The 18,533-nt window shown below is 43.1% G+C and overlaps 1 protein-coding gene across 1 annotated transcript; it reads right to left on the bottom strand.

The window, feature by feature from the left end:
• Positions 1–2,936: 2,936 nt before the first annotated feature.
• On the bottom strand, positions 2,937–18,347 carry cilp2 (cartilage intermediate layer protein 2). The gene is made up of 10 exons (XM_070832735.1): positions 18,284–18,347; positions 11,431–11,508; positions 10,242–10,511; positions 9,860–10,042; positions 9,159–9,314; positions 8,750–9,067; positions 8,114–8,222; positions 7,362–7,519; positions 3,060–5,488; positions 2,937–2,976 (listed from the first exon to the last, which is right to left on the bottom strand). Exons 1-9 carry the CDS (start codon positions 18,345–18,347, stop codon positions 3,072–3,074), a joined length of 3,753 nt encoding a protein of 1,250 aa, XP_070688836.1. The 3' UTR covers positions 2,937–2,976; positions 3,060–3,071.
• Between the last annotated feature and the right edge of the window lie 186 nt (positions 18,348–18,533).

Below are 18,533 nucleotides of genomic sequence, written 5' to 3'. Positions count from 1 at the left end.
GTTTAACCCTTCCTTTAAAGGTGTAAAACAAAAATACATAAAGCTACAGTCACCCATACTTTTGATATTAACACTGAATCCCAGTAAAATTTAATTGTTACTACTGCTGCCCAGCTGCACTGATCTTCAACAAGGTCAACATTTTCTTTCCATTAAAAGTGGCTGTTGTATCCTTTGGTTTTTGGGCTTAAACTCACTTTATTTCATTTCTAAAGACTCTGGAAACCTTTTCGTAAGTCATTAAACCAAACATTGCAGAGGTTCTTGAATCTCTTTTGAAGTTCCCCAGAAGACAAAGTAATTATTTGGAGAGCCCATGCAAAGGCTTACATAATGGTTTACTCAGCCTATTATTGTTACCTTGTCCTTCAAACTCCCCTGATAACTTCTCCTTATGAATAAAGCAATTCTCCTGTCAAAGCATTCTCCTCCAAAAACCAGCATTCTTCCATGTGCAACCACTTTTGAAGCCTGGTATTCTGTAAGTGATGGACTACGAGGCCAAAGACCATTAATATTTTCCCTTCCTTTTTTCCATTGGCCAAACAGTACCCCAAAATGATTAAATCCATCACTAGATAATCTCGCTCCTCTTTCACTTGATGTCTTTGGTCTAACATTTCCTCCAGTTGCTCTACAGCTGTTGGGCCTCCTTAGCTGACCTCACACACCACTGCATTTTTACAGGACTTATCTCTTCCCGCACCTGGATTCAATCATCATCTTTCTTATAGGGTGGATGCTACATCTGCAGAGGGAGATATTTGTTTTCATCTGCAGAGCCGAACTGTTCAGTGTGATTAGAGAGGTCAGTGATAATGGCGAGGGTACCACGTGTTGTCACCCTATATTACTCTGTTTTTGAGTGTTTTGTCTGAAGTGTGCTGCTCATAGTGCATAATGGAAAGAGATTGTTGTTTGAAGGGGGGCCAAATGCAAGGACAGTTATAATTTATGATTTTCATTTATAGGCCTACATACATCTTCATATTGGCACCTTTTGGCACTCATTAAACAATGAATATGTTCCACATCAGGAAAAAAATTTCATCAGGCTTAAATGGATCGAGCTGAAAACAGCTTCAACAGTTAACTGTAGGGTTGGCTGGGTGCCATTTTGATGGTAAATATAAGACCATAATCCTCTTGGGCCCAGTATACTGTTGATTACTTCATCCTTTGTATCCTGGAAATTGACTTGTTTGGCTGTTTGTGAAAGTCAGGGTTGAACTGTTTTATTAATTCTCAAGAGAACGTTTAATTTATTTTCTAATTAACAGAAGGCTTATATTTACTTGTCAGCGTCTCCTGGTTTCTCCATGCCCCCCCCCTTATTCGGATTTGGATTAGTTCAGCTTGAAGAACTTCTCCCATGGGTCTGCAAGTTCCCATTTTGCAGATAAACAAGTTTGGAGCTGTTTATCAACAAATGAAGCTTCTTCCCATTACCAACCTCGATTAAAATAGCCCACGTCTACAATTTATCTGTCTTAATATCAGTCAAGATGTATACTTTAAATGTACTTAAAATGTACTGTCACACATACTGCCGCAATGGCAGGATACATGAGAATGCGGCCAGTAAATTCATGTGTACCACTTTTTAATTGTCACTCTTGTGTAAGAATCGTGCGCTGGGTTTTGTTTATGAAGAGAATGCTCCGCTGAGAGTTCCAACTCCCACTAACAAGACTGAGCTCTGAAGCTGAAAAGATTAGTGTGGCGTACAAAACATAAAATCAACTGAGTCATGCAGCAAGTATGGAAAGGTTAAAAGATTTTACACAGTTCAGAGAGTCGAAGAATGATTACACAATATTGAAGTTCAATTATTTACTTAAAACCACTTAGAGTGAGTCCTGTACAAGATCTCATACAAATGCCTTAACCATGCTACCCCCCTACTACTGCTACTTAAGGAGTTGCTGCTTCATTCACCACCAGTACTGTAATAGTCTGTTACATGCTGATCTTTAAGTTAAGTTTTATAGTTATTGCACTTCAATATACAAAGGCAGCTCACAACGATATTACCCAACAATAAAAACAAAGTCAATTTAGACCCAAATAAGTCTTTGTATTAAATTCTTCATGAATTATTTGGGAATATATAGTTTTAAGTAACATTTTGATTGCTAATTTGGAATGTGCAGAGAATGAAAGGAAATTGTGTCATACCTCAACTTCTGATGTACCATCAACTATCCTCATTTTAGACTCCGCTACCACTGAGATCCATGCTTGTCTTGGCGAAGGCCTTGGTCTTGCACATTTTAAGTAGGTGTGGAAGGACGTTTGGCTGAATCACAGTTGAAACATTAAAAAGCATGACTACAACATCCTCTGTTCCCTGGGTGGCATGCCTCACCCCACGGCACCCAACATGTCTCTTGTGAGTGTGCCTCCCCTTGGTGGAGAGAGTTTCCCAGTTTGTAGAAAAAGGGCTCAGTGTCTGCTGCAGACAGCAAGGACCTCAAGATGGTTTCTGTCTGATCTTGTAAAGAGGTTCAGCGGAAAGTTATGGCCAATTATGAAGTGTTTGGGGGCTGGCATATTTATAGTTTTTGAAGGTTTCGTTTCAACTCAAGCGTTGAGAGACGTCAGCAAAAACACCCACCATGGGGAAAGTCGAACGCCACAAATTAAAACTATAAAAGTTACATTCTGAAGTGTCAATTTAGTCTATTCATACATACAAAATGAGACCAAAGCTAATTAAATAAATGCCAGTCACTGCATTACATACAGACAAATGATGCATGTCTTTTAGGAGGGAAGGAAGAAATTTGTATACCAATCCCTTCAAGTAAGTATAAGTCTAATGAATATCTTCAATCACGCTCATTGATTTTGCTGAATTGCTGTCTGCTTTGGTTTTGTGGTTTCCATAGTCAGGAGGGAGTTCATACTCATCAACAGACAGGCAACTTTCACATCCTCGACTTAATGCCATCTTTATTCATCTTGACCGAAGACCTAGAAATAGATAACAAAGAACATTTAAATAATTCTGATGTTGTTGATGCAAAGACACCTAAAATTATCTTATCTAAACCTACCTCTTGGCACATCTATTGGCGTTGCTGTGTGCGCATGGACACTCTCCTCCTGCTTGTAGAGGTGACTCTGCGATTCTGGGTCCTGCCCCGCTGCTCTGAAGGATAGGTCACCATTTGGGTGGATAATCTCTGCACCTGCAGACCATCCAGCTCCCTCATGTCCCTCGCCATCTGAGACAGCGTCTGACCCGGGTTGGTCTGCAGACGTTGGAAAAGACTTTCTCTGTTGATTTTCCTCTCTGGACAGCTGAAGGTCAGCGCCACTCCAGAGTCTGACTTCATCTCCCTGGAGAAACCGTCTGAGGTGCCATCAAAGCAGCGGCCTATAGCAATCTCCTTGGCCACCCTGGGATTCTGGTCTGTGACTGTGTAGATGCCATAGTTGTGTCCCAAAGGATCAACGGGGGCTAGCATGCTGAATGCGTGGGACTCGTTGTTCTGAGTGACTGGTGGATGTTTGATGAGATACTCTTGTAGGAGACTGTTGGTGCCAATCTTGCGACAGTTCCCCTGTGGAAGGACTGATATGAGGGACCTGTCCACCTCAGCTTGATCAAACAGCATGCCGCTGCATTTGAACTCCACGCAGGCAGCTGAGGTGTTGGCCTCTCGCATGTCCCGGGTGCTGCGAATATCTCGTATGCCATAAAGTTTGCCTTTTGTTTCTCTGTGTGTTCCTCCCAGATTCCTTGACCTGACCATCACTTCCTTCTGTCCATGGATCTTGACCTTAATGAAACACGCTCTGAACTCCTGGGGATTAGGCCACCAGGAGAGGTAGTCTCCTGTCCAGGTTGTCAAATCATTCTCCTCAAAGGGAACAACATTGTATTCATACTTGTCCTTTTCCACTCGGAAGAATCTGAAATGATTTGCATCATCGGGTGCATTTTCACAACTTATTAAATTCTGGTATGGATATATTGGCCCATTGGTCTCATCAAGATTGTTTTGATTAGGCTTTGCTAAGTTGATTCTGAAGGCGGTTTTCTTCAGAGCTGGATCCTCGTGGTCTGACCGCTGGTAGTCTATTTTATCCAGATATGGCTGAGACACTCCAATGATGTTTGGATTCATCTTGGGGGAGGAAGGAGCTGCTTCCAGTTCTTCCCCACCCATCATTGCTGTGACATAAGCTGTGTAAGCATCGGGCCTTTGGGCATCGCAGAAAGCCGGTAAACAAGCCCCATTGGATCCAGTTATGACACTGTCAAAGCGCCCCCATGCCCTTGGGTTAGAGGAATAACCAGGTTTGGGTTCCAAGTTTATCAAGCTGATCACAACACCTTCCAGCTGTTCAGTAGATAGGAACTTGTCACTCATGTAAGCACGAACTTTGACATAGCAACGTCTGTTTTCAGGCACATCTAAATTGAAGAGCCTACGTTCTCTGATCTCCATGTTGCCAATGAGGAATGTGCGCTCCTCTCTTTTGCTCCGCCCATGACCACCAGTAGTTGTTGTGGTGTAGGAGAAGTCACTCTCCTCTTCCCAGACTCCCGTGTCTGGGTTTAAAGACCACAGTTTCATTTTGGGAATGTGCTCTTGCATTTTGACGTGCTGCGTGTCAAGAAGGACTTGAACAGCTCCAGCTCCAAGTACCTCCTTGTTGGTCTCATCTCTGAAGTCCACAGAGAACATGCCATAGGTCCTCAAAGGGAGCATGTCACCCTCATCGTCCACAAAGTTGAGATCGCCAGGGGCCGCAGCTGCAGTGGTGATATTTCTTGGGTCAATGAATGTGACGCTAGCTTTCACAGTTCCCTCGTAGATTTCTCCATTGTCCTTGTGGAAGGAATTGGGAGGAATAACCAACTGACCGATGGGATCTTCCCCTTTGATTTCCCCGAGGTTAATAGAGTTGGTCTCTCCTGCATTAATATCAATTGGTGTCTGCTTTCTCATCACCTTCACATCATGGTAGATGGACCCACCTTTCTTATCAAAGATGAACACTTTAGGAGTGTCAAGAAACTTCTGTGTGGGGTCAACAAAATTTACCACTAATCTGTGTGTATCAGGAGTAATTTGCAATGTAAAACTTCCTTGGTATCCTGTGGTGCCTACCCTCTCTTTACCAATGTAAATGTACCCAAAACGCAGAGGCTCATCGTTGTCCGCTGTGACCACTCTGCCACGAACCAGCACAGTCGGCTCCACACACTTCTGACAGCTGCACTGAGTCACAGCCCGGACAGGGAGGCTGTAGCTCCCACAGTCAATTATTCGACTTTCCATACTTTGGACCCCACAACAGAACGCAGCTCCATCTCTGCAGCGCATATCAAAGTCAAGGGAGCCTGCACATTTGTTGTGGGGGCAGCGGCCAGCGTTGTAGTACTTGGAGACAGTCCCGGGCTGAACACAGTCCATCGGCAGTCTGATAAGGTGCGTCTCAGGGGTTGAGTTGCATGCTGGTGTTCCTTTTGCTGTGAATTGGACAGTAAATTACAATAAACTAGCGTTGACGTGACACATATGAGGATAAATTAAACATATGAAGAGCATAAAACATTAAAGGCTTTCTTGCAGTGCATAAAATATTGCACAAATGACTGCTGTGAAGTGTTATTTTGACACTGCTTTGGTTTTAAAAATGAATAAAGTTCTCCTTTCTCTAAGATGCTACCTGCTCTTGAAAGCATCTATCAGATTTTAATTTTGAAATTGTCGACTACTGTCCGGTAATGTAGTGAATAAATTGAGTCATGCATGTGAATGATTTAAAAGATACACACACATAAACACACACACATAATGTATTTATGTACACACACAATGTCTGCATGGTCTCAAAGTACATGAGTGAGTGGCCAAGTTGGATGGTGAAATGTGCTTGACAGGGTAATAAGGCATGAAGCTGAAGAGAACATTTATTTACCATCATCCAGACAGGAGTTTGAAAGAAAGAATTATTGTTCACAGAGACGTTGGCAGAATAATTAATGTGCATGATATGGTTGAGCTTATAGTCAAGTATCCTTGTTAAGCTCCCCATGTCCCAAGCAAGTCAATAATTGCAGACGCATGGAGCTGTGCGATGCATATGAAATATCGTATATCATTACTGTCCTGCACATGGCTTTGAGTTTCCTGTGATACTAAATTATTTGTCCTATATGTAACACATTTAATTGGAAATCAAATTAAATTTCTGCATGATATGAAATGTGAGAAAAAAACAGCGCTGAATTGAAGGAATAAGGCAATTTTTTCATTCAGCTCTGAGGCGCAGGTGTTGTCCTGCACACATACAGTGTCTCCTGCCATAATTACTTTTGGGGTGCAGGGATTCATCAGTGGCCTGGGATAGATTGCTTTAGCAGTCTTCCATGAAAACCCTGTTCGTTAATCTGTGTCTTTGCTAACAAGCACCTGAAGGATATAAGCAATGTGTGGTTCTCCCACGCTGATGTGGAAACGCATACTTGTCTGACTCGGAGAGCGAGAAGAAACAGGATTTATTGACAGTCTTGGATTTCACTTCAACACTGGTTTGAGGTTTTACAGTGTCCAGAACCATCCCACACAATAAAGAATCGGCTTGGAAAGCCGTAGCTTCAACCAATGTAAACACGCACAATGAAGCCAGCTTGTGCGATATATTTTTTTTTCCTATTTTCTTTGCACGTAATGTTTTTTTGCCCGGTGACTGATCTGCCTGTTAACTGACTTTTCTCAATCCCTCAGTTGTAGGACACTGTGGTTTTGCTTGAACCCTCTTTATGCTTGATATGGCTCATGGATGACTTGGTTGGAGTTTAGCGCTGACATTGCTTTTAAAATGTGCATTCAATCTTGGAGTCAGCTGCTCTTTATACAGTAAAATGAATTGCGGTTGTTTGCTTTTCATCAGTGGTTTTACTTGAACCTCTGCAGAACTTTGACTAAACACGTCATTGTCAAATGTACTTGGATAGCAGCCATCCTGAGCTATAATCCCTGTGTGCCACTCACTATCATCACAGTAGATTACTTTCTCTTCTGGCTGATGGTGATGAATTACAGTTTATATTACATCAGCGAGCCTCTGACACTCCAGAAGGAGTTTTGTGTTTTTTGACTGTGAGAACAAATGTAGACCAAAAATGTTTTTACGTAACGGTTTACTAGCATTAGTTTGTGTTGCCAACACACCACCAAAGTTGCCATTACACCATCAGATTAATGTGGTAAATACTGTTCTACAGATAGCATGTGTAGCAGATGTGACAGGGTTTATGCAAATGTGGAAACATCTTAAGAACTACGCTGATGTTGAGATACCACTGTTTTCAGTAAGAGAACCGAGGCTTTGCATACCAATGACAGTGAGGAGGGCTGGAGAGGACTTGATGCTGCCTGCAGGGCTGCTGGTTTTGCAGTAGTAATGCCCTGACTGTTCCAGCTTCAGGTCCCGCAGTACAAGGTCCTCTTCATACTTGTACACCTTTCTGTCCAACAGAGTCCCATTGTGGTACCTCAAAAAAATAGTTACAGAGATAAGAAGTTTTTCCCTTAAACACTCATTTAAAATGCTCATGGAACATGTATGTAAACATTTAAACTGTACCAAACATTTTGATAGTGCTACTTTTATGTAGTATAATGTAGTATATGTAGTAAGTATGAAATGTATTTATTCTAAAAGTAAGTTTTGATATTTAAGGGTGTACTAATTAATAATGTATGTTAACAGTGGCTCAAATGATGCATCTGTCAGATGTTTTGGTTTTTCAGGCCGCAACTATTTTGGTTCACTCCCGTCGCTCTCACTCAGCAGGCAGCAAAAAAGCTCAATAGCCAAGGGCGGTAAGCTACTAACTATTGAACATAGTGGAGTATTTGGCAGCTAAAGAAGTCAGAAGTGGTTGGAGATCAAAATAGGTGATTAATGCTGCTTTGATGATAATAAAAAGCTGCTTCCATAATTATCTTGATATGAGGGAAATTTGATGAATCCAAATGTAATTTTCACCATATAAAGTAAAGTAAAAGTAATCGTTCTGTTGCTGTAGCTATTTCTAGGTGCTGTATCGTGACTGATGATGTGCCAGCAGAATGATTAATCTCACCAGTAGTATTTGTCAGGTGCTGGTGATCCGGTTGCCTTGCAGCACAGCAGCACCCGTCCTCCCTCATAGCGCACTTTGTCCTCTGGGTGCTTCACAATGTATGGCTTTTCTGTAAAAAGCAGAAAGGAGCAAACCCTCAAGACGCCTCTTTGACTGCTGTGAATGGTGCCTCATTGCTTTGAGACCTCATAAAACTCAGTCAAACATTACAATTCATTCTCACATTGGTCTCTGCGCTCATGAAAAATGATTGTTGAGGGAATAACGCTTTCAAAATCAGCACAGGCCTATTTTTATTTGGTCTCCATGCAACCAAGTAAGTAAGTGCTCCAGACAATGCGAAGTCTTACAACAGGACAGACTGTTTATGTTGTAGTTCTCTCAATTTCCTGTTTTGTGCCATCTGAGAATGTGATTGGAGTATTTACTGTCTCTGTGGGATGATGATAATGAATTGGGGAAACTTTTACTTATGAAATAAAATAAATAAAAAATAGCTCTTCTAAGAAATAACGTACAATATCGCCAATGAATTCCAAATGAATTCAGAATGAACTTGCTTCATGTTTGGTTCAATGGAAAGCAACAGATACAGATACAACATGACTTGACATGTCTTTTTTTATTAGCACTCACCAGCTGATTTGAGGACAGCCCGTACCCAGGACAGGCCGGTGGTGTTACTGGAGGTGGAGACAGTGATTGGGGAAAACTTCTCCTTCCTGATGGAGATGACGGTCGAGCTGGAGGAGCAGATTCCTTTCAGCCTGAAGTGACCCTTGGCATCCGTACGGGCACGGACCACCTTAGGCTGGCTGGCCAGTGCCACCCAGGCTCCTGCCACAGGAACTCCAGTCACACTGTGGACTTCTCCGTGGAGCATGTGGCCGTCACACACACACCGGCTGCAGTCCTCACTGGGACGGCCCTCGGGGCACACTCGCTGACATTTAGCTGTTGGGAAAAGGACACAGAGACGTGAGTACAAGCAAAATAAGACACCTTTGCCAAGAAGGATATTAGGACTTTTACAGACTTAGCATACCTGGGCATGGACTCTTCCCACACTTCTGTATTTCAACAGGCCGTCCAGTACACTGAACCGTCACTGAGGTCCTCACACAGGTCCTCCTTCTAATCCTGCGACCTCCACCACAGGTCACTGAACATGTCCCCCACCGACCCCACGGACCCCACATGGCTGATCACACAGAGACAGGAATGATGTGAGTGTGGAATTTAACAAGTGATGCACAATAGTATTTTCTGTTGGTTTTTTTTAGTGCTCAATCTCTTCATTAGTTCTTCTGTTCAGCATTATTCAGGGTTGTTTAATGGGCGTTGTTATTCTCTTGTGTGCCCTGTATATACATGGGACAATAAATGAGTTACTAAGTAGTGCAATTATACTGTATTGTGGTTCTAAAAATTATAAGAAGGCTGATTGAATTGCTGATTAGAAGTAGTTCAATCAAGAACTCTTAAACTAAATGGTTACAAAGTTCTGAGCTGGAAGAAAAAACTGATTCCAGTTTAATTCCATCATAGTTTCAGATATCTGTTCGAGACAGAATTTGTTTTGTGGCATTAGTCTGTTGCCTTTGTGTTTTTGTCCTCTGTTGAAGGACAGTCACCTTTACCCACCATTACACCCAACTGGTGGTTATTTCACAAGCAATCTCATAACATCGTATAGGGGCACATACGAGGCACAGGTTAGGTGCGGGTCAGTCTTATAATTCTCACCTGTACATGGAGGGGTGGAGCACTCCCTCCTTTCTGAATGGTGCCCCTGACATGCAGGCACCAAGAGGAGAGGCATGGGCTGGGTGTTCACACATTTCCTCTGGCGGACCTGGATGCCCACGTCGTTACAAACCGTGGTTGAACAAGGACCCCACTGGCTCCAGTCAGTCCAGTAGCTCTGCACTGAACACGCACATTGAAGAAGGAATTAACAAACACAGTATTTAGTATGCAGTTAACAGCTCAGAGCAGTTATTGCTCCCTGTGGCCAGTGCTTACATGCACAGATGTGAAAATGTGTATTCATGCCTGTGTTAGGCTGAATGTTCGTATTTGTGAAGTGACAGCTTGTACAGCCCTGAGCTGCTGTCATCAGAGCTACCTGGGGGACACTGAAAGCGGACATGGTAGTTGGAGCAGATGCGGCCTAGAGGCTGTTCCTTGTTGATGCACCAGAAGCCCTTCTCCAGACTGGAGTGGACCACCTCCCCAGTGTCTGCCGCTGCCACCCAGTCTGTAGTGCGAGCTTCCATGGCCATGGGCCGCGCACAAACTCTCTCCCTGTAATAGAAACGGATGGCCTCCAGGCGCTCATAGTCTCCATTTCCACCAGGATGGTCGATGTTGAACCAAGACGTCCACTCCGTCACGCCTGGAAGCACGTGGAGGGGGGACATGGATGAAAACCAAAATAACAGGGGGTTAGAGTGGAGAAAAAAGTCAGAAAAAAAGAAAACAATTCAGGCTAGGATCCAGAGAGGGGGTGGTGGGGGTGCAGGCAGCTGCTTACATGGATGGGAGACATGGGTCAGAACCAAGAAAAACCAAGAGGGAGGAAATCAACAGGGATTGGTTGCAAGCTTTAAGAGGAGGCCTGCTACCGCCATTTAAAACTGACTTCATACACCCCAGGGAGCTTTGTATTGTTCACGTTCTTTCCAAGCTCCCTGGCTTGACTGATGAGGCATACTGTCTAGTGTTTTAGTCTGCTGCATGCTCTGAAACCTGGGCATTTCCTTTAGAAGAAATATGACGGATTCAAAGCAAATGAATGCATTAGCAACTGATGATGTCCTTCGTACACAAAGTAGTGCACTGCTGTACTATACATAAAGTTCTTTGGTGGACTACAGGGTGCGCTGAAGTGATGCGCTGCAGACAACCATCTGGATACAGATTACTCGTGCTCTTTTGTTCAATTAAAAAACTCATGTGAAGTCATCCAGTTTTCACTTTTAATGCACAGATGGATGTATGTTTGGGCTATGAGAGGGAGTAGGTTTGTTTCGTTGCAGTCAGACTCAAAGGTTTTTGAAGTAACTTAACTGTGTCCATGAGCGGTGAGTCACAGCTGCTGCTGTAGCTCCAACTGCTGACAGTGTTAATAAGTGGGACAGATGAGCAGGTCAAACTGCAGTATAACTGTCTTCCCGTTGTTTTTACAGCACAGGTTTACACCTGGCGCTTTCATCTCACAGTGTATCTTTGCCTGTCCTTCAACTCTCTCAGTCTGAAAGCTGCTACCATCAGCTACAATCGGCTCTGAATATCACGGCTGATGAAGTCAGTACCTGTTGTCTGTGGGTCAGTAAACATGTTGAGGTCACCTCTCCTGCTCCTGTCTGACGGACTCCTGGTCCTCACAGATCCTGTAAGCAGGCAGAAAAACATTTGGATATAAAGCAACAAGTGCAAAGAGCTTATACTTCAGCTTATATCCTGAAATGTCTGCATTTCTCTCCTCATTCCCCCAGAAGCTCAAATTTAGAGTTCAGCTGATATAACGTAGCGTAAGATTTGTCAGGGTTCTATGTTTGTATGAATCTACGAGTGTACTTTCAATGTTCAAATGTTAATCAAATCAAGTGACATGCTTCAGCACAAAATCTGATTTAGATCTCCTATTCTGTGCATCATTTTTTACAACTTATTCTATTATTTGTGCGCACACACACAACCATGTTCACACACACACAGTCTGACCACGTTTTGCTGTTTCCCCGCAGCAGAAAGTCTCTTCTCATTACGCGCCTTCTCTCTGCCTTTTTGTTTTCTCTATTGTTCACTTAGCCAAAAGCCCCCTGTCCTTTTTTTCTGTGCTGAAACAATGACTAAGCCTCTGGGCTACTCAAAAGGGAGAAAAACTAAAGAAATTGTTAGTTTCTTCATCCATTTTTGGCCTCTCCTTGTTCTTTTGCAAGGTTTCATCTAATTTCTCAGCTTCCATCTCCTTCCCCTCTCCTCCTTTATCTGCTCCTTTTTCTATCGCTCTCTGTAGATGTTTCTCCCAGCTGCTCCCCCCTGCATCCAAACTGTGGAACATCCTCTCCATCCATCATCTTTCCCCGTGCTCTTTGTCATATGTCTTTTCATCCTTCAGTTTATTGCACCTTCCCCCACCACCACCCTCACGCCCAGCTTGTCCTCCCCCAGTCCTCCCTTTTCCTCTTGATCCATCAACAAGCAGCCGCTGCTGAGGATGCTAATCAAGCTCCAGCTGTGACAAATCAGTGCATGCGGAGTCGTCTGTTAACCAGCGGTCGAGCTAAAAAAACACTGTAACTTGCTCCATCACCTCTCACACCACACACACACACACACACACACACACACACACACACACTCATACACACACACACACATACTTCTAAGCAGCATTTTTTTTTTTGATGGTTTCTTTTTGATCTTAATGACTTATGATTATAATGTACACACATACGGCATGCCTGTATCATTTTTCAGGCACGTTCTTGCACACACCTATTAGAAAGAGAAAGACATTCAACCTGGCCCTTTGATTTATTGAACATGCACCATAACTGGTTTTCCCTCGTGCTTTGAAGTATAATGATTCATTTTCCTACCGAACAATTTTTTTTATGTTTTCCAAAAACGTCAGTTGTTTGCTTGACATTTAATCTCCGAGTTTCACATGGGCAGCGTGGACAAAATGAAATGTCATGGTCTGTGACAGAAACAAAAAGTAGCTTATGAAACCTCAGTGTGTGCGTGTGTGCGTGTGTATTATGCGCAAGCACTTAGCACTTTCGGAGAGACACTGCTGAGTTTACGAGACTCCCAGCACGGAGTCCAGTATCGATCCCAGTTCCCACTGGTTTTACGGCTCACTCCAAGGCTTTATTGTCATGCCAGCACATTTCTTTTCAAACCTTTGATAGATTTAGCAAAGAAGGATGGTAGCTCAACAGAACAAAGATCGTCTGTCCAGAAATGTATTACATAAGTTTTATGGTAACAGACAGTCAGCTGACGTTCATGGTTGCTGGTTTATTTATGCCCATGGCTTCAAAAATTATTGATAGATCTCCATATCGGCTTTGTCTCTCTGATACACTGGAATCGCTGGATAAACAGAAGCAAATGCTTTCACACTGATCTGCCGGGCAGATGTGGTTCTAGTTTAGTAAATCAAATCAATAGACGTTCCACCCCTCTCATTTTGTCTCCCCAATTCTGTATCCATCCTGATTACATTTTAAAAACTTTTACATTTTTTACTGTTAAGTGTTTACAGTCTGCATGCTCTTTTGTTCACTCTGAGCACTTCCAAAAACTTTTGTCAGGGAAAGCATATGGTGAGGGGACACAAACAACCCTTTTGTTTCACTTTATTAACATTGACTTCCAAACTTGTGGCTTATTAATTACCCTCTGCACTCTGAAGTGCATCCATTTAATTCCGAGAAATTATAAAGCAGTTTTCTTGCTCCGTTACATAACATTTTCTCCTCGCTCGCGCCAAAACAAAGGGAATTCACAGCAGAACCATTTGGCTCCTGATTATCATTTCAAGATGTTTGATAATGAAAATGACATAGCAAACGATTCTTAGAGTTTTATGAGGTGACTAATGGTTTTAGAAAGTTAAAAGAGGAAACCCAGATTAGCTACAGCACAAGGCAAACGTTGGGGTAGTGACCTCAGTAATGGTGGGTATGAACTGGCCCGATTCCCGTGGCAGACTCACAGAGCTTATTGTGCTTTTGAGTGGCATGTTAACACTTTATGAATTATAAAAGCCGGGATATTTTATTGGGGCACTGCTTCATAGGGCTGGTATGTGAGGGAATTTGCCTCATTAAGAGGCAAGTAACACAAGTTCTTCAAGCCAGAGGGAGTAAGGTTAGAACTTATGATTTCCGCTTTAGGGCTAAAAAAATCCACCCTAAAGTGGTCCGCTGGTACAATATAAGTTGTCTGTCCTCGTTCGTGTGCTTTGTGAGGGTTTGGTTTTGTGCTTTATTAACACAAATCTCTTTACAGTTGTGACTTTTCACCACTAATGTAATAGAACCAAGAAGTCCTCCAAACTAAACGGCAAAATAGGTTTTTTTGCCCATGCTCTCTAGAGCGACTCATAGAAGCATATTCAACATCATTTGTCTGGTTTATTATGTGGCGACGCTACGGTAACAGTTTGGTGAGGTTTCGCACAGAAACAACTTGGTTAAGTTTAGGGAAAGATCATGGTTTAGGTTAAATAGTCAACCACAGTGTTGTCATGACAGAAAACATATTTATTTTTCCTTGGTGTTTTTTTTGGGAGGGTCAGATGTGATAACAGTTCTATGGGTCGCTCCCCAAGGTGAGGACAAACAGCATATTTTGCTATTTGATTTACAGGACGTGTTGTTAAATGACTACTTTGTCAAGGTTAACAGACTTTTGTAGTCTAATAAATAAACATGTGGTTAGGGTTATGGAAGAGTCTTATTCAAAACAACACTGACTGTCAGTTAGCGGTATCCCAAACATCCTCCCTGACCTCCTCCCTACGCTGAGTCCTTCACTCTAACTCTATCGTTCTTCGTCGGACAGTCCTGCTTTTATGTGTTTCGTTATGTTCTTTGTGCACATAACCATCTTTATTTATATATTTTGACTTTTTGCTGCTAATATAGTGGAATGCATATAAGGATATATCAGTTTTCTCTTGAACTTTCACCTTTGACATGAGCCCTGCCATGTGACAGTTATTATAAACCTCGGGCGGACTCACCGTGACCCTCATAAACCATGAACGAGGTAACAGGATACATTATAGTGGCAACAATATATTAGAGGAGACCTGCACCTGTGGGCTGGTTAGCCGGTTCCACATATAGCCACATTTCGAGCACCTCAATGCCAGGTTGTCTCAGTAACATGTCTGAAACATAGCTACTGGATTACTTTTTATCCCACTCTGCAGTCATTGTCAGCTTTACCCTCTCTGAGTCCGCTGTGACAAATGCACCTCTTATTTTAGAGGACTATCTTGGGATTTAACGATTTACGTCAGAGTGGTTCATTCTGAAATACAGTGGGTCTGCTTACAGCCAGGCTACGCAAAGGCAAATCCTCTATTAATAATCACCGGTGCCTATGCAAAGGGCAGCATCTCTCTGCTTCACTTTCTGAGTGGGAGTTTTCTGTGTTTGCCAGAATGTAATAAAAAAAAGCTGCTGAGGGGCGAGGAGGGAGGACTTTATGCAGGACTTTATGAAGTTGCACCCAGAATGGTTTCAGTCGCATTACATAGGTATGGTTATGCCAGATGTATGTTGGCAGGGAGACAGGCTTAAATAGAAGGTCTGGATCCAGATCTGAACGAGAAGGAGAAGACATGAAAACACCACCCACCCTGCCCATGTTATGTAACCTATTGGACAAAGTGAAACTCGCTAAGAACGAGGTTGTACAGTGTTCGCGATGAAGTCTAATCCTTTGAAATAGCTGAAGTAGAGGTATTTCACATGTGAATTCGGTGATGTGTATGTGTGTGTGGGCCTGTGTATGTGATGATCTGTTTGCCATGTCATATGGAAGCTGTTTATGTGTTTGGCCAGCTTTTTGACTGAGGTGTGTGTGTGGCTGCAGAGGAGTCTGCTTTTTCTCTCTGCTCTATCTGTCTCGTTGCCCCGATGTTCCTTATTTTCAATAATCCAAGTCTGATTCCTAAAACATCTGTCGCTCATTAAAACCGGCAATTTCGTCTCTGACATTAACTAATGATGCAAATCAACCACATGATTTAAGGATTTACAAAGGCTTTGTGTTGTCAAGTATTTTCTCCCTAATGCTATTAAAAACAGTGCTGAATTTTTGCATTAAAAATGTTTGGAAGTCCTCGCATGAACCTCTGCACCTGTGCACAGGTACAGCGCCAGGAACTGGAAATAGCTCAATTGAAAGCAGCTGATTAGTCCTGCAATTAATAATATTTTGGCACACTCGCATATTCATGTACACATAAATACACCAAAGAAAAGAAAAGAGCAATGCGATATGGCTGCAGTTTGTCATTAATGGGAATTTTCACCTCCTCCTTTGATCCTTTGTAATCCCTGCCTCAGCCTTTAAAGTCAGCTGGCCATACAGCTCTGTGTTTCGAGCAGATAGCGGTCAGCATCTGGAGAACTAGCCCCTGTGTCTTACTCACAACGGCCCTCCAGCTTCTCACACACACACACACACCATGTAGCTTTGCCTGACATTTGTGCAACAGCAGAAGAGAAGCCTGGACGTGCTCTGGTTAAACAGGCATGATTACAGTCACTTTAATAAAGCCTTGGAGCTGAAAGCAAGACTTTATGCTAAGAGGTGGTAATGCCACAGTGTTCAAACTCTGAAGTACAGTGGGCAGTCAGAAAGAGGTGCCGCCTTCAAATGGGAGAACTGCTCATAAATCTGTAAGCTCTAAGCTGTATGGAGAGAGTGACAGAGAACAAGGCGAGGAGAGAGCGTTGGATGGAGTAGCGCAGAGCAGAGAAATAGGTGGAGACAGGCAAAGGAGGGAGTGTGATGGACAGACAGAGACGGAGAAAGGTGGGGAAAGTATCTGCAAAGAAATACCTGAGGGAGACACGTTAAAAATGAAAGGCGAACAGATGAAGAAAAATGGACAGATGGAGACATCCAGTTCGAACCTTAGAAGTGGACTCAGCACAGCGGGGGAGGGGTCGGGGGTAGGAGCTGAGACGCCCATCAAAAAGGAAAAAGGAAAGAGTGACATGCTGGCCAAGTTGACAGGAAAAGAGGACGGGAAAGTCATTTTACCTGAGCTCTTTATCCCTCCTTTTATTCCATTCTCTCATTTAGCCGAGCATAAACCCAGCAGGTGGTTAAGTGGGTCACTTGGTTTGTGATTGTTGCTTCTTGTTTCCAAGGTGACAGGGTTTATATCTTTAGGGACTGCTGGCACAGCGTTTGTGGTTGAAATGAGGACAAAATGCACCACCTCACTGCAAGATGTGGATGTTATGCTAAAGCAGCGTGGAGCAGAATGTCAAATTTTACAGTCCGTTTTAGGTCGGCTTTCACTCGCAGCTGTAACAGAGTGTTCAGTTCAGTCTGAATCGCCATTTATGCATTTACCCTCTTTCCTCACCAAACCATCCTCGATATAGTCATCAGTAAGTGGCACGAAGCCTCTGCAAGACATTTACGACTATGAGGCCTTCACGTCCAACAAGATATGGAGACTATTACGATGTATTTACAGTCGTTTGCTTTTATGGACTGCCAGCTCCTGTTAACGGGGAGCAGCTGTAAGGCGGACAGAAAGTGACAGCTTTGGAAAAAGTGCTGCTACTGGTGTCATTCAGGAAGTGTGGCGAGCTTTCAAAGGCTGATAAGAGCGAAATTCTTGGGGGCAGAATGTGTAATCTGGAACAGGCAGATCATCGGACCGGTGAAAACTGTGAACTGCGTTGAGAAGCCAGTGTTGAAAAAGTCTGAATTGGCCCTTTGTGAGATCATAAAAATCACAGCACTTCGGCTGCGTTGTTTCTCTCAAAAGCAGGCCATCTGCTCTCCGACAGCAGCAGCTACTGTACAGCAGTTCATCTTTATGAATGCAGAGTGTGTGCCACCACAACCTTTTGTCACATGCAACACTTCTACTGTCATCGACAGAGATTTAAACAGGACCTTAGGGAGACATAATTAACTTTGTGGACATTTTCACTGTATATTTATATACCTCCTCCTCCTCCTCTTAACCTCCTCTTCTATCACCACATGTTGTTGATTAGCCTGGTGGCGAAACGTGCTTGTGACTTAACATCAGAGATTACTACTGAGGTGGTCTTTAGAATAAAACACATGCGCCCAGCCATACACACACACCCTTATCATATGAGCTCACCACCAGACATTTCTACAGAGTCCTCCTGCTCTGACATCCTCAGGGAAATGTCGTCAACTTAGAAAACTCCACAGTTATGTCAGTTGTAGCGCACATTTGAGAGCAGCCATACACTGGCCCTCTGCTCTCACAGTGTGTGATTACTAACAATGACAAGGGAGGTGAAAAATATGCCATTTTGCTGGAAACACTATATTTACAGTAATTTCCTGTGAATGTGTTGTTCTGGTGTCCGTTTTTGAAAATAACAATAATAACAGTCAGTCTTCACTTACCTTGGACCAGAGCCACTGAAGCCAGGAAAGACAGCACGAGTGCCACCTTATTTAATTCCAACATGGTGCTACGCCTTCAGCTGAAGATGATTTTTGTTTTTCTCTGATCATCTACAGAACTGACATAAATTTGAGGAAAAAATAGGAGTTGATTCTTCAGCTTGCTGGTACAGCTAAGAGTAGCCGCTGCAGTTTCTCAGGTGTGAAGGATGCTGCTGGTGGAGCAGAGCAGAGCCGCTGCTCTTTCTCA

This window comes from Pempheris klunzingeri, chromosome 6, assembly GCF_042242105.1.
Source record: "Pempheris klunzingeri isolate RE-2024b chromosome 6, fPemKlu1.hap1, whole genome shotgun sequence".
In the NCBI taxonomy this organism is placed as follows: Eukaryota; Metazoa; Chordata; class Actinopteri; order Acropomatiformes; family Pempheridae; genus Pempheris; species Pempheris klunzingeri.
Note: the sequence above shows the minus strand (reverse complement) of the source record. Positions and strands in the feature narration are given on the sequence as shown.

What these genes read in the sequence shown, in the direction of transcription:
- cilp2 (XM_070832735.1), bottom strand. Translation starts at nt 18,347, where the DNA reads ATGTTGGAATTAAATAAGGTGGCACTCGTGCTGTCTTTCCTGGCTTCA. An exon ending in TACTGACCCACAGACAACAG is followed by an intron (nt 10,512 to 11,430) that starts GTACTGACTTCA and finishes ACGTGCTTCCAG; the next exon opens with GCGTGACGGAGTGGACGTCT. An exon ending in CCGCTTTCAGTGTCCCCCAG is followed by an intron (nt 10,043 to 10,241) that starts GTAGCTCTGATG and finishes GTGCGTGTTCAG; the next exon opens with TGCAGAGCTACTGGACTGAC.